The sequence below is a fragment of the Humulus lupulus genome, chromosome 2, assembly GCF_963169125.1.
Source record: "Humulus lupulus chromosome 2, drHumLupu1.1, whole genome shotgun sequence".
Classification (NCBI taxonomy): domain Eukaryota; kingdom Viridiplantae; phylum Streptophyta; class Magnoliopsida; order Rosales; family Cannabaceae; genus Humulus; species Humulus lupulus.
Window position 1 is genome coordinate 65,523,239 of NC_084794.1, and position 21,177 is coordinate 65,544,415.

General features: G+C 35.8%; 2 protein-coding genes across 3 annotated transcripts; both read left to right on the forward strand.

The window, feature by feature from the left end:
• Positions 1–14,975: 14,975 nt before the first annotated feature.
• Positions 14,976–17,006, forward strand: LOC133817953 (uncharacterized). 2 transcript variants are annotated; one of them, XM_062250607.1, is made up of 4 exons: positions 14,976–15,225; positions 15,300–15,320; positions 15,691–15,986; positions 16,739–17,006. In XM_062250607.1, exons 2-4 carry the CDS (start codon positions 15,310–15,312, stop codon positions 16,816–16,818), a joined length of 387 nt encoding a protein of 128 aa, XP_062106591.1. In that variant the 5' UTR covers positions 14,976–15,225; positions 15,300–15,309; the 3' UTR covers positions 16,819–17,006. The 2 variants fall into 2 exon arrangements, with proteins under 2 accessions (XP_062106591.1, XP_062106592.1); XM_062250608.1 differs by lacking the exon at positions 15,300–15,320 and having other exon boundaries at positions 14,977–15,225.
• Positions 17,007–17,649: 643 nt separating this feature from the next.
• LOC133817954 (SNF1-related protein kinase catalytic subunit alpha KIN10-like) lies at positions 17,650–20,752 on the forward strand. The gene is made up of 10 exons (XM_062250609.1): positions 17,650–17,947; positions 18,094–18,278; positions 18,364–18,546; positions 18,678–18,809; positions 18,966–19,151; positions 19,262–19,351; positions 19,429–19,512; positions 19,677–19,793; positions 19,950–20,168; positions 20,427–20,752. Exons 1-10 carry the CDS (start codon positions 17,743–17,745, stop codon positions 20,538–20,540), a joined length of 1,515 nt encoding a protein of 504 aa, XP_062106593.1. The 5' UTR covers positions 17,650–17,742; the 3' UTR covers positions 20,541–20,752.
• Positions 20,753–21,177: the final 425 nt, after the last annotated feature.

Here is a 21,177-nt window from a genome sequence, read left to right on the forward strand (position 1 = left end):
AAAGGAGGCACTGCCCTCCTGGCATCGCGCTTGACAGTGCTCTCTCTCCAAATCCTATCCTCGGCCCCCTCAGCTGTAAAGGCCTTGTCTACAACCTGAGCGTAGGTAGTAGTCTCTGGATCCAGGGTGATCTTCACATCATGGGCGATCATAACATTCAATCCCCGTACAAACTGTCTCTTCATGTCACATCTATCGGCACTAAATCTGGCGCAAACTTCGCCAATCGGTCAAATTTTAGAGCATACTCTGTCACGGTCATCCAGTTCTGAGTCAGGTTGATAAACTCATCAACCTTCACAGCTCGGATAGCAACACTATAATACTTCTCGTTGAAAATGTTCCTACACTCTTCCCAAGTCATAACTGTCACATTCCTCCTCTGAACCACTACATCCCACTAGATGCGGGCATCTTCTCTGAACATGTAGCTTGCACAAGCTACCCTCCCGTTCCCCTCAACCCTCATAAAATCAAGAATAGAGGAAATCATATTCATCCACTACTCTGCCCACAATGGGTCTGGTCCACCCTCAAAGGTGGGAGGATGTTATTTTCTAAACCTCTCATACAAAGGTTCCCACTTGTTCTCCACAACAGGTTGAACTGGCACTGGCGCCATAACCTGCTAAATTGGCAACCTAGTGACCTGTGGAGGGGCCTGTTGCCTCAACTGGCAGAGTTCTTCTTCTGTTCGTTGCAGTCTTGCTTCCATTTTGGCAAACATCTCTTGCCAATTCTGTGGGGCAAGTGGAGGGTCCTGACCCTGGTTATCATCCCTGGCCCGACTACTGCGGAGTCTAGATGATTGTCGAGGCATCTCAACAAATATGCCTGCAAACAATGACGTCGCTCATCAGGCATGATAACAACATCCAAAACCACCTCTGAATTACATCAGTCATCCATAAGCAACAATCCACATAACGCGCAGATAACATATAACACACAACGGGCCATGCCCTGACATCATGCATACATTAAATCATTCATCATGCTCTATATAGAATAAGCAGGCAAATAGGGCATTTAAGCACATATTTCAACATAATAGTCAATCATACCAACCAACCCTGAGTCGAGCTTGCCACTGACAGCGAGCATACATGTTCGGTCATTCTCCAGAAACCATAAACCTTGGCTCGCTCTAATACCAAGTTGTAATGCCCTACTTCCTTAGAGCCGTTACTAAGTGAGTTTAAAATGTGCAGCTAACTCGCTAATCGAGGTTTTAGGACAAAAGTGTAATTAAACCATAATCAAAGTCATAATCTTGGGAATAAACCTTTCATTGAAAATTATAAGACATTTAACATTTGGGATCCCAAAACATTGTTTAGAAATATTTACAACTCAAAATATAACCAGAGTCGACTAAACGACAAAATTCAAGTTTAGTACAATCATCTCCCAAAAACACCCCTGGTCGTGGCAGCCAGGCAGATCAGACATGTACGCGCCACTCGTCACGCTCACCATACTCAAGGTTGATCGACCTTCCCCTTGACTTTACCTACACCATAGAGCACCCATGAGTCGAAGCCCAATAAGAAAACCCTCACAAGCCGATAATATATGCATATCAAACACTTAACATATAAACAAGCCATCATCAGGCTATACACGTACGACCATGTCGTCCCAGGTGTTTTACCAGGCCATGGGTTCGCGATCTATACCATAAGGATATCACAGGTATCCCTTGGGGTCTCACCCTGGCAACTCGCACTCTGCGTGCTAAACGCTGCTCCCGGCCCCTTGCCATTCTCGGACATCACCGTTCCCAGCCTTCGCCGTTCTCAGTCATCGTCATTTCATCATTTATATACACACAAAGTATAACTAAACAGCTATTTAAACACATGTAAATCCAATCAAAGGGCCACGCCCTGCAACTCAATCATATGGGGCCGAGCCTTGCAACACAAGCTCTATGGGGATCAGTAGTTTTCTTACTTGTGTCCCGAGCTTTCTAAGCACTGATGTCCCAAGCACAGTTCCCTAGTCCAAGCCTCGCCGAAACCCTAGCCACAACGCATTAACAATTTCCATTCATCAAGTTCTAATCCATTAAATTGCTTTAGATTATGGTTCTAGCCTCCTGGACATTGAATTCTATCAATTCGGGTGATAAAATCCATCTCGAGCCTTAACTATTAAATTCTCGAGCCTAAAACCTCTTAAAAACCCAAAAATGCACTAAGTGCCGCGACCCTAGGGACTCATGTCGCGGCCCCCAACTCAACCCGAGGCCCTGCCTCAAAATAGCCTACACGCGGCGCGACCTTTCCTGAAGGGCGCCGCAGTGCGCCTTCAATTCCAGACACCCCAAGTTCTAAGGGGTCGCGGCCCGACCCTTCGAACCCAAAAAATTCCTCCATTTTCTCTCTTAAAACCAAGCCAATTATCCATAAAAATCAACCTAACAATCCAAACATTCATCACAAAGGTTCTAACACAGCCTCAGCATTAAAACCTAACAAAGACTAGCCCCAAAACTCAACCAAACAATCAAGAACAAATCTAAGCTTAGCTCACGTGCATACCCTGAAACATCAGCAGAAATTCAATATAATTCATCAACTTAAGAGCTTACCTTTGTTTGATTGCACCTCTAAGTGATGCTGAGCAATTCTCCAAGTTAAAAGCTCAACTCCTAGCTTGATTTGCAAAGCCTCCCTTTGGTATGGTTGAGAGAAAACAAGAGAGAGGAGGGAGAGGTTTGAGTCGGTTCACAATGTTCTGAAAGCTTCTAATGTTTTGTTTCATTAAACTTAGTCTCGAAGGTTTTCTGAAGGCTCGGGGTACCAAAACGTCCCCGAGGGAAAAATGGTAAATTTCCCCAATATTCCCTCCTAGACATTCTAACCTCAAATATATCTCCAATTATTTATTTCCATAATCCGATAACCCCATAAAATGTCTAATACCCAAAATACCCCTCGACTCGCCCCGAGTCAGATTTTCGACTTCGTTGTGACTTTCTAGCTAACCTCTCCCTAGGACTGTCTCGGGTCGTGCAACACAGATATATCACAAGTATTTCACAATTATCATATTTATACCATCAACGGGCTAAAATTACAATCATGCCCCTAATAGCCAGACGGGGCCCACATGCATATTTAATTCACCTAAACATGCATTACTAATCACATATTCACACAAATCGCATATTATAACAATAATTCACATATTGCCCTCTAGGCACGCTAATCAAGGCACCTAAGCCTTATTAGCAAATTTGGGTCGTTACACTTAATAGGCGACCTAAGATTTTGTAAAGGTAAAGGCACAGAAGCACGAAGGAAAATGGTCTTTTGATATACGAGCTGAGTTAGTCTCAACCCGTTGCGTGATGCCACGCGCTACCCTACGCTACGCGCCTCGGTTTTCCCGACAAACCCCTAGTGTTTAGGGATCCGTGTGCCAGAAAATCCGGCTACTACTGTCCTTGTGGGGCAGTTTAGAGAAATGCCACCTAAGAAGCGTGTTCCCTAAGCAATCTGGTTTTTGAACTATAACATTTCATTTTCTATACCCCTAATGGGTATTTCCAAAGATTCACCCAGAAAATACCCAGTTTCGTGAATGTCACAGTTGTAAAGGATATTCTAAACCTTCTCAATAAGCCTAAAAATTAAAACCTATGTGCCAAAAACATTGAGAAAACACCCTAATATCTACTACGGCAAAGCATGGATGAACATGGTAAATAAAAGGCAGGAATCAGTAAAGAAAGAGTTTATTTGAAACGACAATACTTACTGTGTTCATCGGATGAAGAAGTATGTTTCGCGAGGCCTGGGAGACTCACTCCTGAGTAATTGAACAGCCGAATGTCGGAGAGATCTTGCAACAAGGATTTTTTGGGTTCTCTTTTCTTGGAGAAGGAAGAAGAATTGAAAGACAAAGAAGAGAGAAGATAGAGAAAGTTTTCGAACAAAAGGTGATGAACTCTGATAATTATCTATCCTATTTATATGTAAACTGCATAAATCAGTGTGAGTCATCCGATTGGGTCGGTACAAGATCCGAGGGTTATGTTTCAAAGGACAAAACGGCGGCAAAAAGTTGACAAGACCATTATCGCAATCCTCGAAACCCGAACAGACGTCAATGATAATGTTCCACGTGTCCAGTACTCGAGTAGTGGACAAGTATGGGAAATTGTAATGGAAGTCTAAAAGTCCCTAATATGTAGGTCAGAAGATGACGTCATAATCCACGAGCAGGGACTTGGGGGGCAAATGTGTATCCTAATTTCAGCATGAGTCTTTCACTTAGATCGTGTATAGCTGGCAGATGACTGCAGGGAAGGAATAACTTATAAATCCAAGTATTATTTACGTTAACGGCACAGTTCTCGTGCTAATTGTCTGAGCTAGGGATACCTAAGTTGAAAAGCGCGAGCTTCTAATATTTATCAGACATGACCTCCATGATACAAGCTCGATGGTGTATTCTGCTCGTGGTAGATTGAGTATATGGCATATCTGCGGATCCCCGAAGACTCGAATGATTTATACGATCGTCTATGGCCATCCTGTGATATTTAATGTCCCAGATATTAGGAATCTATTTATTTCATGGTCAAATCGTATCCTAATATAAATGGGAATATCTTATAATAAATCTAATATATATGCAAATATGTGATTAACTCACGCGGTTACCCAAACCTGTCCAAGGAGTTTCTCTATAAATGTTGAGAATATTGGACAGGAAGAGAGACGGTTATTCTGTAATGCCGAGACTCTGTCAAAATAGAGAGAGAAAAACAGTAATAATATAGACTCATGGACTAGGTGGATTTTAACCACTGAACCACGTAAAAAAGGCCAATGTTCTTGAGAGTAATTTTCTTATTTCGGTTTACCATTAAGCACTAAATCATCCTTGTTATTTTCTTGATTCACTGTTGGCGAAAAACCGCGTCAACACTTACCCTTGAACTTAACTAAGTCTCTGAATTAGTTCCCAAAGTTCCAAGCTGCCAGCCTTCCAAACTCTAGCCTTGAATTCCTGAACTTCTGGCCTAAACTCCTTTAGAGACTAAGCATCATAGAGCCAGAAGGTAAACCGAAAGAGAGAGAGGGAAAGCTAAAAGTTCTTCTGATTTTTCCTTCCTTCTGTTTTGTCCTTTGCCTCACTCTAGAATATGCTAAAGGCTAATGTAATCCCAGCTGCTTGAGTCCCAAAATTCCTAAAACACCCCTAAGCCTATCCTCAATCCTTTAATGCCACCAAGGGCATTTCAGTCATTTGCCAAATCCCGTTAAGTCCCCGAGTATTCCTATAAATTCCCGTTAAATCCCGACATATCTAAATAATTACCAAACTTCTACTCGTTACTCAATAAATTCCAAACACATATAATATCCCCAAAATACCCCTAGGCTCCTCCCGAGCCAGGTATTCGACCCCGTTGTGACTTTCTAGTTAAACTGCTCCCTAGGACTGTCTCGGATCGTGCATCACATATATATCACCACTCACACGTGGTGTTGATCACAATATACACAAATATTGCATTTATGCCCTCATCGGGCTAAAATTACAAACATGCCCCTAATAACCAAATGGGGCCCACATGCATATTTAATTCACCTAAACATGCATTTCTAATCGCATAATCACCAAATTCTCATATTAATATAATAAATCAATCAAGGCTCTAAGCCTTATTAGCAAATTTGGGATGCTACCAGTACATTACCGGGAATTAAAGGGTAATGGGATATGATTTATTAGCATTTGAGAATACTGGGAATAACGGGAATTTGAGGACATTAATTATAATTAACGAGATAGGCAGGAAAGGACGATTTTGCCTTGCTAGCTTTGAAAAGGGTTTTACTTGACCTAGGGGAATTTTTGTCTTTTGACCATGGGTTATACTTAAAACTAGAAAGTTGTAGAAGGACATAAGCTGAAGCAAAAACAGAGCCTTCCTTCTTCTCTCCCACAATCATCTTTTTCTTCATTTTCGTTTGGAATTTTGAAGCTCCACTTGAGGATTCAAGCTAGGGAATCAAGCCTTGAGGGTCTAGGATTTTGTTCTGCCATTGAAGATGGTTTAATCTTGAGCTTGAGGTAAGATTTTAGCCATGGAAACTTTGGTTTTTTCCCTGTTTTTCTATTAGTTTTCAGCTGGAATTTTGGATTGGATAGTTGAGAATTCAATGAAGTTTTTGGCAAAGTTGGATTGGGTTTCGATGCCTAGGACTTGTAGAATGGGTTTTTGGGTTCATTTGTGAGTTTGGTTGAGGTTTGGATTCAGTTTTTGAAGTTTGGAAATTGGAGAAATTGAAAGGGAAAAACCAAGGTTGAAACACCCTGGTTCTGGCGCTACAGCGCCCAAGGATGGGCGCTACAGCGCTGTCAAGGGCATAGCAGCCCTGCTTGTAGTGCTATAGCGCCTGGGGGGCAGCACTGTAGCGCTATGCCCCAAAATCCTAATAAGGTTTATGGTTGGATTAGTAGGCCGGGAGGGCCATAATTGATTTATTATGCCATTAAATGATTATATGCATGTTTATGTGAATTATATTATTATATGATGATAAATGCATGCATGTGGGTCCACATTTCATTATAAGGGAATTTTGGTAATTTGGCCCGTTGAGGGCATAATTGTATATTTTCATGCATGTTGGTGAATTATGAATAAGGCCACATTATTATGTGGATTTGTTCGAGCTATTTGGCATGAGACGATCTTTGAATACTAGTTAGCGGTTTGGTCATAACGGGGTTAATCTCGGGGCTCGGGGTGAGTCTCGGGGTAATTTGGTGATTAGTGCATTACCGAGAATTAAAGGGTAATGGGATATGATTTATTAGTATTTGAGAATATTGAGAATAACAGGAATTTGAGGGCGTTAATTATGATTAACGAGATAGGGGAGAAAAGATGATTTTGCCCTTGGTGGCTGTTTAGGGTTTTACTTAAGCCTAGGGGTATTTTTTGTCTTTTGACCTAAGGATATATATCAAACATAGAAGCTGTAGAAAGCTTAAGAAAAACAGAGTACGTTTCCCTTCTTCTCCCGACCAGATTTTTTCTCCGTCTTTTCTCTTTGAATTTTTTAACTCCATTTGAGGAATCAAGCCTTGAGGGTCTAAGGTTGTGTTCCACCATTGAAGAGGGTTCCATATTGAGCTTGAGGTAAGATTTTCACCATATAAACTCTGGTTCTTGCTCTGTTTTCCATTTGATTTTCAGCTGAAACTTTGATTTGGATAGTGAGAATTGATGGAAGTTTTTGGCAAAGGTTGATTGGGTTATGATGCCTAGGACTTGTATGTTGGGTATTTGGGTTCATTTGTGAGTTTGAATGAGTTTTGGATTCAAGTTTTGAAGCTTGGAATTTGAGAACTCAAAGGAGGAAAAACTAGGGCTGAAAAACCCTGGTTGTAGCGCTACAGCGCCCAAGTAAGGGCGCTACAGCGCTATCCAAGGCAGGCATCCCTGCTTATACCGCCTTGGCGCTAGGGGGGGCAGCACTACCCTGTTTTTCCAGGGTCCTATTTCGGGCACTTTTGAGGGTTTTTGGCTCGGGGTTTCAATTCCTAAGGCTCGGGATCGAATCTATTAACCGTTTGGGTACGATTCGAGGTCCCGGGAGTGAGGTTTAGGTCATGAACATTTTATTGTTGATTTTCATTGATGGAAGTTATATTTGGTTATGATTAGGTGACCGCTAAAGGATCAAATGATCGATCATTCTCAAGGGTCGCTCTTTTATTATTTCTCGCTCGAACTAGAGGTAAGAAAACTGCACCCAGCATGTGACATGCATGGTTATTAATGAGGCATGTTGAGTGTTATATATGTGTACATTGATTGCATATTAAATGCTTAGCAATCTTGATTATCTGTGAATGGCACTGACCTATGAGTCAGAATCGACAATGGTGTCAGTATTAATTGTGAAGCTGTGACTTATTAGTCAAGTTCGGCAGAAGTACTGAGCACTAGTCTTATGGTATTGTCTTATGAGTCAAGAATGATATTAGCATGTTTAACGCAAGCCAAAAATATTAGATCTAATCGACATAAACATTATCATCATAAGCATGAAATGCTTGACCGACCTTAAGTTCGATGAAAACAAAAGCGCTTGTCTAGAGTAAAGGCTAGTTACTTAGAGCCAAAGCCAAAAGGATAAGGTGACTGACATGTCACATGTCTTAGGGAGTGGATCCCCAGAGATGGACTTATCATCCATCTATTTAAGGAGAAGAACCCTAGAGATGGACTTATTAGCCATCTATACAGGGAACAGATCCTTAGAGGTTGACTTACTAGTTACCTGCCCAAGTTTGTGACTCCATAGTCACTCATCTAGTTTAAGTCTGTGACTTACTCATCAGTCACTTATCTGATTCAAGTTTGTGACTCCATAGTCACTTATCTAGTTTAAGTTTGTGACTTACTCATCAGTCACCATCTGATTAGGGCTACATGCCCTAGCATGATTATTAGAATCTCGATACCATCTGATTAGGGCCACACGCCCCAGCATGATTATTAGAATCTCGATAGTATTTGATTAGGGCTACAAGCCCCAGCATGGTTACTAGAATCTTGAAGTGACATTCACATATCTGTTTAGGGCTATAAGCCCAGTATGATTATCATAATCATCATTTGATATTGTATACATGCAGTAATGAGTTTTCTTGTTGAGCCTTGGCTCACGGGTGCTATGTGGTACAAGTAAAGGGAAAGAAAAGCTCACATAGCTTTGAGTGGAGAGCTTAGGTGGCGATGTGTACATCTGCGGCCGTTTGACCACCATGGCCAAGGTGTTTCTCAGAGGAACTAGGGGTTAACCCCATTTTTGCCGCTTAGGTTGGCGAGTTGTAATTTTCACACTGCCCATTTTGAATTGTAAATAACTTGTAAACGCTTTTATGGGCCCATGTATTGTTTTATGTTTTAAATAAAATATATCATTTCCTTTTTATATAAAATTTTCACCTTAGCCTATTAATAACACCTAGATGCACGTTTACAACCAAATGACTCGATTAGCGAGTTAAGCACGGTTTATAGTTCACAGTAACGGTCTTGGAGTAACCAGGCGTTACAGTAAAGTACTCAACTACAACATAAGAAATACAAGTTATGTGAAAGTATGCATTATATGAATATTTTGTGAGCAAATGGTACTCACATACATTGACACTTCATCATAAATTTGTATGCATGACATAATAATGATATGGTGATTTATTGTATGATATAAGACCATGCATGATATTATGATGATTAATTATGTGATGCCTTAGCATGTTTTATGCAACATAAAAGTAGGTTGTAATAAGAAGTTAAAACTTAGTGTCATTGTTTTGAAAAGGCAAATGAAAGTGTAAGTCAGTGTAAATGGAGGCCTATAGTTCGACTTATAGTGGCAGCCCAATACTTTGGGCTAGGTTTTAGTGAAAAAATTATATTGTTTGTCATGTTCTCGTTTTTATTTCTCCTCCATATGAGTTATTGTTATGTGTATTGACACCACAGTGTGTGGCCGCCTTAACTCTTGAGTCTGACGAGGCAACGATGGAATAAGGTTTTTAATGCGCCCTACTGTAGTCATGGCTAGCCGGAGGAGAACCCATGAGACTTTATATTATATGAGTAACAAGTCCTGCAAGCATTGACCTAATCAAACAATGTGCACAATATTAAGGGGCCCAAAATTTAAAAAGAAGTTGTGTATGCACATTGACATGGGGTAATCATTAGCATTGCATGCATTACTTTGCTTATTGGGCTTTAGGCTCACGATTGTCTTGTGTTGCATATAAAGAAAGAAATGAGTGAATGGCAAAGGAAAATTGAAGCATGGTCCTGACCCTGATTTATACATATGAACATATTGACCTTATGTGGATTATTTTAGTTTATCAGCGTGTATGTTTGTAATAAAGTGTGAGGTTATGTTTTGAAAACAAATTGGGTTATTTAATAATGTTATATTATTTCATATAATATAATATTAGATTAAATAATGTGACAAAATATGATTTGTCACACCTTGTAACATATTATTGAGAGTCACAAAATTGGACACATGTGTGTGTCCAAATGTGCCATATTTTGGAGTTACAAAATCAGTTAAAAATTTGTAACTCCCAAATATTACCCAATAATGTGTATATTATATGTTACACATTTGAGATTGGATTTCATAAAGCCATTATGAAATATGGCTGTTGGAGATATGATTTTAACCCCAATAATGTGTTTTGGGAGTTACAAAATCATTTTGGAGGGTTTGGTACCGTTTGGAAAAACAGCACATTTTCAAGTGCTAAAAATGGGCTGTGGCCGCAGCCACTGAATGATGGTGCCCGCGGCCTGGGGGACAGAGAGCAGTGGCCGCGGCCACTGATGTCCCTGGCCGCGGCCACAGGTGCATTTCAGGCCAAATTTTCAGTTTTTTCCAAATGTGTTGAACGGTTCTAAAAACCCAAATAACTCCCAAATCTCAATTTTAACTCCATATTAATCCAATTAAACATTGGTAACAGCCATGGGGGTTGGTGGAATTTGAAATCCAAAGGGTATCTCAAACTCTATAAATAGGAGCTTAATGCTCACTTGTATGACACACCATTTTTCATCCACAAAGCACTTGGCTGAAAAATTCACCTTGAGGCTTGATTATTCCAGAGAGCTATTTCCTTGAGAGATCCCTTAGTGCTTAGAGAATATGGGGAAATAAGCTTTTGGACAAAGGTTTTGAACCTTGTTCAAGCTGGTGATCCCCACTACTCTACACTTTGGTTGAGTGTGAGTTTGTGTTTTCCATTGATTTTTCATTTAGTTGTTCTTCTTGTATTATTATTGTATTGAGTTTGTAATCCTCTTCTTCTATTTCTATTTACATATTTATTGGTATCTCACTTGTATTGTTGGTCATTGAGTTGTAAACATATTTATCTATCATCTAGTCCATTGTATTCTTTGCATAGAGTTGTATTTTTGGTTTTTCCATTTTTCCATTGAGCAATAAAATATATTCTCTACCACTTATGTATAATATGTTTGAGACACACTTTATGTTTAATATAAATAATGTGAATAAGTTTTATAAAAAATATATATCCACACTTCCGTTAAAAGTAATTATGATATAGTTTAAAACGTAACACCCCAAATATAGTTTTAACTAAAATAAGTGAGGGTGTTACAAGGTTATTAGCATGTTAGCCTCATGAACTATACATAGTATAAAAAATTAGTTCCCAAATTATAAAATATAACAATTAAATGCTTAAACTTATTGAATAATAGCAATTAAGTCCCTATATTTAGTTTTTTTGACTAATTTTTTATAAAAAAAATTGCATGGCATATACATTGTTTTTATTATTTAACATCATAATCACTGTCTTTGTTCTCTCTAAAAAACAAATAACGAGTTTATCCAAAAAGAAAAAATAAATAAAATAAAAACTTTGGTAAATACTCATTTGATACCACGTGTTTTTATCAAAATACACGTTTGATATCTTATGTTTATAATAATGATCATTTGGTACCCTGTGTTTGCAATTCGTATCAATTTGTTACTCTCCATTGTAATGTGGTCAACCCATATTTCAAATATGATCATATTTCCCATATTTTTAATGATTTATTTGATTTTTTTTTTTGTTTTTGTTATTTTAAAATGATTCAAAAATATTTTTTAAATTAATAAAATAAAAATTGTTTTATAAAATGTAATGAATCAATTAAATGTAAATTTTTAAATAAAAAATAATATAAATTAATTTTTAAATAAAAATATTTAATAAAACTATTTTAGTTAATTAAATAAACATAAATATGTTTAATTTGAAATATAAATTAAGAAAAACTAAAACTAATATCTTTAAATTAATTAAAGTAAACTAAAAATCTTTTTTTTAGTTTTAATTAAACTATTTTTGTTTGAATTTATTTTAAATTTTGGCTTTTAAGTTTAGGGTGTTGATTTTAATTTTTTTGGTTTAAGTTTAGGGGTTAAATTTAATTTTTTATTTTTGTTTATTTAAATTATTTTAATGTTTTAATTATACGTTTTTTGTTCTTTTATTAATTCAAAAAATATTTTAAAACATTTTAAAATAACAAAATGAATACCAAATGAGTATTGATGGACCCAAAACGGGTATGTTTTAAATATTTATAATTCGCAAGCGCACGAATCGTATTTATAGAATAGTGTTCGTGTAAGCACGAGATCGAACCCAAATGAGTTGTCTAAAATCGAAAAGAAAACTATTTTAAACCAAAATTAATAAATTCTAACCTAGCTCCAAAGATTGAAGAGATTTTTTAATAATGAAAATAAAATAAAATACAATAATATAGAAATTAAAGACAATATATATTACTAAATTAATAATTATAAACAAAATGGTAAAGAAAAGATTATTAAGATAATAGAATCCACAAAATATAAGTTCAATAATAATTATAAGTACATTGATTCCCAAGTTTTAGTGATAGTTAAAATAAATCAAACTATTATTTTCCAAATGGATGTATAATTTTAAGCACAAATTACTTCTAAAAAGATATGATTTTTCTTCACTTTTCAAAATTATAATTTCAAAGTATTTAGTGTAGATCAATCTAATGAAATAACAAATAAATCAATGAACATTATTTATAAGGCAAAACATAATATTTTTGTTCTAAGCATGGATGTGTACAATTTAATAACACATCTTGCACAAAGAATATTATGTTTTTGCACTAATGAAGAACAAAGTGTAAATATGTGCTAACAATCCAAAATACATGATATTTAAGATGAAAGAAGATATTTGAATAAGAAAAATCCATAAACTTTGTTGCACAAAATGGGAAATCAACATACAAAATAAATACTATCTAGTTACATATTGTTTCATCATCACCTTAATAATCTTAAAAAGATTAGAAACTCATAACTAGAATAGCAAATACAAACTAAAAATTACAACATAAATAGGAACTTTTGGAGGATGAACCCCCAAATTTTTCCTCTAAAAATACATAGAAAATAACCAAAAAGAAGATGAAGATGAAGAGAATAGAGAGGTTTTGAAATGTGTAGAATTTTTGGTATGGTAACCTCTCCTAAAATGCACACCCAAACTCCCTTATTTATAGCCAAAAAATGAGTATTAAAATAATCAATTTAAATTAATTAAATTGATTAAGTTAATTAAGTTAATAATAATATGGCAAATAGGATAAATTTTAGGGTGTAATGATGATTTTTTTTGGGTAAAATGTGTAAAAAGTGGGGTAAAAATGTTGGCATTTTTTTTTTCAAAGGGGACAATTTGTACATTGTGCTTTTGTTGGGCTCAAAATACACAAATGTGGCTGGTGGCAGGCCTAGGGGCTGTTGGCTGGCATTGGGAGGCAGTTGTATGGAGGCTATGGCTGGGTGAAGGCAACCGTGGGCCTTGTTTTGGGTCTCGGTTGGAGCTGCTTTGGCTGTGCAGAACTGAAAGGGGCGTTGGAGGCAGGTGGCCAAATGGATAAGGCGTTGGGAGGGGCAGCTGGCTGTAGGTGCTCGGTTGGGGATTACTGAATGTGAGGTGGCAGGCGGCTGAATGCAGGAGGCAGCTTGGGGAGGCATTGGGCCTGGAAGCTTGGGCGGCCCAGCTGGCAGCTGGGATTGGAGTGGGCCACGGCTAGTTGTAGGTGCTCGGTTGGGGATTGCTAAATGTGAGGTGGCAGGCGGCTGAATGCAGGAGGCAGCATGGAGAGGCATTGGGCCTGGAAGCTTGGATGGCCCAGCTGGCAGCTGGGATTGGAGTGGGCCACGACTGGTTGTGAGGTGGCCCAAGGCAACTTCTCTATTCCAATTCTCAAAAATACTATTTTTTTTTCTTTCTTTTCCTTACTTTTCAAAGCCCAAAATTGCAATAACTTCCTTACAAAATAAACATAAACTAAATCATAATAAAATATTTTCAACTATAAAATAAATAAATTTAATTATTTGAAAATATTAATTATAACTTAATTTATATTTAACATCTCATTTCAATAATACAACACATTTTCACCTCAAATTAAACAACAATAATTCAAGTAATTAACTACAACATTTTACAACAAAATAACTATAAAAACACACAAAAATTTAAAAAATTAAAATAAACCTAATAAATTCAAAATTACTTAAAAACTTAATAAATCAATTAAAAACTCAAGGATTAAGTAACAATTAGCACATAAAAGTGGTAAAATAACTCTATTTTGTAGAGTTATCAAGTATTTACCCTAAAATTTTCTACAAATTAAATTATGGCATCATAAACAAAATGATGAATTCAATCAATTTTTCTTCTTTGGCAAGGTTATATAATCTTTTCCATAAAAAATTAATCAAAATTACATTGGAGAGACTTAATTGCTACTATTTAATGACTTTTGAAATTAAATTGTTACATTTCATAATTTAAGCAATGATTGACACACTTTTAATTTGCACACTCTAATTACAATATGTATTCAATCTCAACTATAAAATTAAATATATATCATAGTATGTAATTAGAGTGTACTGATAGTATGTAATTAGAGTGTACTGATTGAGAGTGTTTAACATTCTCTTATACTTTAGGTTTATATTTTTTTAATCTTGTATTTTAATTAATTACTTTTTGAACTACGTGTGTTGTGAAATTATTTAAATAAACTTATAAATTTGATTTTGGTTTTTTGAATTAAAATCACAAATAATTTACCAAATTAATAATTTAGAATTAAAAAAATAATTATTCAGCTTAATAATTGTGTTATCATATTTAATTATTATTTTTTATCATAATTAAATTCAAAAGTCCATTTGAACTATTTTATAAAATATAATTGAAAAAATAATTTATTAAAATAGATGATGAAAATAGATAATGAAACCAAATATGCGGTGAAAAGATATAAACCCTATACTTTTAGTTAGGGAATAATTTATTAAATCTGGTAAAATACGGGGGCTTTCATGCTCAAGAAAAATCATAGAATCTTCAAGATCTCCAATTAAATTCTTCTCCTATTCTTCAATTCCATGATCGGGTAAACCCAAAGACGGTGCTTCCTAGCTATTGTTTCTTTCTCGAATTCACACCAAACCCTAAGTTCTTTCTCCGTCGCCACTCCAGTTGGGTCCTCCGGCCAACCCACTCCACCGGTTCTCTACCCTTCGTCGCTGTCAGGTATTTTATGTTAGTTACTCTTCATTTTTGTGTTGAGTATGATTTGAGAAATGTAATACTGAGCTTTGATTCAGGCAACTGAAAATGAAATCCTGGTTAGCAATTCCCTATACGAGAAAGGTCAATTTTTGGTAGAGTTGATTTCCAAATATGACAACAATTTAAGGCAAGGGCATGTCTGGAACCTTCATAGGTCCGCCCTTGTTGATGATACGAGAAGTTCCCATGTTGCAGGACCCCATCAAATTCGCATTCAAAATAATATAAATATATATTTGTATTCGGATGACCCTTTTGATTTTATTGTAATTGTCAGTGTTAATTTGGTATTTTCTTCGTACCCATTTAGATAGCTTAAAGAAGAAGTTTTATAGATTGTTCTTGACCTTTACACTTCAACCTGTTTGAACCTTAAAATCTAAAAATGAGGTTGCTTGGAATCTAAATACTAAATTCTCACTACAGGTCTTGCTTGACATTCGTGGGTATGGCAACCAGACGCAGTGTTCAATATAGCCGTCTTCCTACTGATGATGATTATAATGGTAATGGTATTGGAGGGCAACATGACCGTCGGTTTGATTACTCTCCAAAAGCCTTTGATAAAATTCCCTGGAAATCCATAATTCTGGCTCTTTTCCTGCTCCTTCTTGGCTCAACCCTTCTTTTTCTTTCTTACTTCATTTTTACCGGTCACATGGGAGGGGAGAGGTCTCAAGCCTATGGTCTCCTAGCTCTGGGAATTCTAACCTTCCTCCCAGGTATGAAAGCAAGCACTTTTCCTTTTCTTACTTATATCTCGTTTCAGGATAGATTTGAACATGGAAGATCTATTCTTATATAAATGGAAGAGAGAAGCTAATTTAGTTTTGAAGAAATTAGTCACTTGCATTTCTTTTGGTAGCCTTAATTAAATCAAGACTAATTATTCAATGAACATGTTCTTAATCAACTAAATATTTATTGAAAATATTCTGTAGTTTGTACTTTTGAGCTGGTGCACACACAAGGGGAAAAATAAAAGAAGATTCACTTTTTGTAGATTTGCATAACGTGTCTTGTCAAAAAGTGATTAGAAAATATTTTAAAGAAAGAATTACTATAGTGGTGCTCTAAGCTCAAAAAGTTTCACTATAGTGGAATGTTACAAAAGAATCTGTACTTGTAACATTCGTTGAATTTGTGACCATGGAATGCAGCATATTTCTTAATCTCTCGTATAGGCTTATTCTAAGCAATGCTGTTCTATTTACTTTGATCTTCAATGAATAAGCATTTTAATTTTACAGTATCTTGCTTCTCAAGAAGTGTTTTGCTTGTGGTGCTATGTTTCATTTTACACTTTTACAATCTTTAAGCATGATATATAATGTGTAACGTGTTTATACCAACCGAGCAAGTAGTCCATAAACTATGTTAACGGTATGGTATGAATTTTTGGGAAATTTGGAACCAAACATAAGCCTGTTCAAAGCTTGGTCTGACTGAAATGTTCCTCAACTTGTGGCTGCAGGCTTTTACGAGACACGAATTGCATATTATGCGTCCAGAGGTGCCAATGGATATCGTTTTGCTTCCATCCCCGATTATTAGAGTTTTCCTCCTTTGTAATCTTCCTTCTTCTTATTACATGTAATGTACCTTGGCGACTTCTCACTAGTCTTTATAGCCATTTTTGTTTTTGTTTTTTACATTTCTTATTCCTTTGCTTTGTATTTATCTTTTATTTGCCTTTATTTTGTTGGAATAACATATATACTATTTGATTTTCAATTGTACCATATTGAGTCCTTTCAACATTTGTTTTTTGGCTGAAGAACAACACCACTTCATTAAACAGAAAAAAATGGCACCACATCATTATCAGCCTGCATATTACTACTTCTAGGAATAAACTTAAATCAAACAACAGAGAAAAACTGACAAAGGCTCGTAGCCCTGTAGAACGAACACAGGGCGCTGAATGTGTTTTAAGGGTATAATTTCATGTATTTGGGTAGAGTTGTCCCTTACTGTGTCTATATTTTAAAAAAATATATTCAAATTGAGAATTTGACATTTTTGGCAAAAAAAATTAGATACTAATTGATAACTTTCAAATTTTAAATGATTTTTTACAAAAATAAAAGTAAAAGTAATGAGAACAAATTTGAAAAGAAAGTAAAGCACATAATAAAAACTCAATAAGAAGAATAAATTGGCTTAAAAGAAAAGAAGAAAGCGTAGAAGAAATGGTGCGCGTCAATTTTGGAACAGAATCCAAACAATGTAATGCGGTCCATCATGTCATAAATCCTCCGTGCGGATTAAGATATCCCTTCTTCGATATCTTTTATTCCCATCAAAGACAACAGAAAAAGACAAACCAATATTAAAAAGTTAAAACAATAGGACGTTGCGTTCGAAGATCACTATGTCTATAAAAAAAAAAAGTCAAAAACACAAGTGACTTTGGAAAACGAAAGAAAGATCACCATATTGTCATAGCCTTAGCAACTAAGTAAGATTAGTAGCTAAATGGACGGATCTAGTGGGCATGGAGGTAGAGATGGTGGCAGGACTGGAGATATGTTGTTACGAAATTACAAGCTTGGGAAAAGGCTTGGTTTTGGTGCCTCTGCCACAGTCAAACTTGCAGAGCATGTATTGACCGGTCTTAAAGTTGCTATCAAGATCATTAACAAACATGAAATTCGAAAGATCAAGGACATGGAAGAAAAGGGTTGGTATTATTTATATCTATCTTACAATCAATCATGTCTTCTTAAGCAATATATCTGTATGTATATTTTCCATATATGTACACACACCACACACAGTCTCTACTTTACTTTTTTTGTTTTGGTGGATTCATGACTTGTTTTTCAGTGAGAAGGGAAATGAAAATAGCAAAACTATTAGTGCATCCTCATATTGTACGACTATATGAGGTCATAGAAACATCCACAGACATTTTTCTTGTGTTGGAGTATGCTGAGTCCGGAGAGCTCTTTGACTATATTGTTTATAAAAATAGGTTGAATGAGAATGAAGCTCGTAGTTTGTTTCAGCAGGTAATGAGTGCATTTTCTTGTTCACTTCATGCCATTTTCTTGTTAACACTACTTGATTTGAGATCAATGTTTTTGGCTAAGGCAGATCATTTCTGGTGTGGAGTATTGTCATAGAAATATGGTGGTTCATAGAGACCTTAAGCCTGAGAATTTGCTTTTGGATTCTAAATACCATGTCAAGATTGCTGATTTTGGTTTCAGCAATATACTGCGTGATGGCCGTTTTCTGAAGACCAGTTGTGGTAGCCCCAGCTATGCAGCTCCAGAGGTATATATATATATATATACATACACATGCATAAGTTATATTTAGTAGCAAGTTTGAGATCATTATTCTTTGTAGTTTCTTTTCCAATTAATCTCCAAGCTAAATAGGTTACATTTTGTCACTTGAGCTAGATTTTATTTGGTAAGCTGTATGCTGGACCTGAAGTAGATGTTTGGAGCTGTGGTGTTATTTTGTATGCTCTTCTTTGTGGCAAACTTCCTTTTGATGAAGGAAATATTTCAGACTTTTATAGAAAAATAAAGGTATTCCTAAATCTACTTGGCTTGAATTTAACATTGAGAAAGATTAGCTCATATTATATCTGCAATTAATAGAAAAATAAAGGCACCCTTTATTGTTACCAAGCCTAGGATTAGTACAGACCATCCTGATTATTTATTGATTGTGAATCTATTCAGCATGGCATATACAATCTACCAATGTCTTTACCTCCTGGTGCAAGAGATTTGATTAGAAGAATCCTTGTGGTTGATCCAACGAGGCGAATGACTATTCCTCAGATTCGCCAGCATCCATGGTTCAAGGCTCATCTTCCTTGCTACTTGACAGTGCCCCCACTAGAAGCAAATCAGCTAGCAAAAAAGGTCTCCTTTTAGGATATGTGAAGTTTTAACATGTCTATATATCAGGGTACTTGTTAAGTGTTATCATTATCAGATAATCAGTTTTAATTGTTGCTATCCTGCTCATGCAGATTGATGAACAAATTCTTCAAGTGGTGATTAATATGGGTTTTGACAGGAATCAACTGATTCAATCTCTTTTCAATAGAGTTCACAATGAGGTTTGGATCTTGAAATCACATTCATTCCTATATATACTGTAATTCTTGTCTCATTGCTGTTCAACTTATCATCTCAGGCTACTGTTGCATACTACTTGCTACTGGATTATCAGTACCGTGGTTCAAGTGGATATCTTAAAGCTGAATTTCAGGCATCAATGGTTTGTCCCTCTGGCTTTATTTTTGTTATTTTTCTTTTTAATGATTGAACTTGGTACTTTATACAGAACTTGATGATCAATTGTCTGTGTCAAGTTTTTCTGCATCATGCATATTCTTATTATAGTTGGAATGATTTAAAATTATCTTCTATTTGTTTGAATAGGAAAGTGGTATCAACCAAATGCATCAGAGTGAACCAATACCAAGATATATGAATTATCAAGGGATAGGTCAAATACCACAGCTCCCCCAAGAAAGAAAATGGTCTCTTGGACTTCAGGTCAAGTTATGGACTAATCTAAGCAATTACTAATTAGTTGCCAACTTGGCTTTGCCATGCCAGTACCTTTGAGAAGTTCAATACAACAATTGTAGTTGAAGAGTGAGTAATGAACTTTTATAACGATTTGGCTTTTCTTTGTCTTGATTTTGACAGTTCCAAGCCAATCCTCGCGAAATAATGACAGACGTGCTTAAAGCTCTGCAAGAACTACGAGTGGGCTGGAAAAGGATCGGTCACTATAACATGAAGTGTAGGTGGATACCTGGAATTTATGGTCACAACAGTCATCACTTAGAGGATGATGACTCCAATATCATGGAAAGTGATGATGCTGCCATGAAGGCATCCAATGTGGTCAAGTTTGAAGTTCAAGTAATCTCTTTGATACACTTCTTTCCCAATCTACAAACACCAACATGGAAAATGCTTATTCATGTGCATTTGGACTCATGTGCATGATGATACAAGAGCCATTGTTCTGTCACAGCTTTCATTTGCTACTTGATATGATATGATATGTTGTTTTATGTGTACAAGTATTGCTTTGCTGTGCTCTCTTGTTCAAGTAGCTGATCTGGAAAGATGTTATGTTGGTTAACGTTTTTGATGTCTTTTTGTTTGTCTTTACAGCTCTACAAAACCAGGGAGGAGAAGAATCTACTCGATTTACAACGAGTCCAAGGTCCACAGTTTTTGTTCTTGGATCTTTGTGCTGCCATTCTTGCTCAGCTGCGTGTGCTATGAAGCAATGGAAACTGTTCTGTGACAATTGTGAATAATAAGAAATAAGTCTATTTGAGCCCCATTTTGGACACTGATGTGTGGTACATACATATTAGTATTACTCTGCTAAATCACTTTCTCAGCTTAGATTACACGTTTTGTAATTTTTCTTTTGACATTTTAATGGGTTTGTGGACTTTTAATTTTCTTTTTTATATATAATTAATTAATTGTTTGAAATTTTATGCAGTATATGTTAATGTACTTTTTAACTAGGGAAATTTTGCATCAAATAAGGTTTTTTTAAGTAAAATATATCTTTTTAAAAAAAATGAGTGATGCTAGACACATTTTTTTTTTGCACGCAATAATATGACAATTTTTTAAATAACACAATTTATTAAAAGTAAGATCATGTCACTTATCATAGGTTGTTAATAATATTTATACATTAACTTAGCACAAATAATGTGTAAGAGTGTCTCAATCAATCACTACTCTAAAAATATATTTTCTTAATATTGGGAATACAAGTTTGGACCTTAGAATTATATTTACACTCTAAAATATTATAAAAACAAAAATAATTTAAAATATTTTCTTATTATAAATTAATCTTTAAGTAAAATAACTAAAATATACCAATTCTATTTATAAA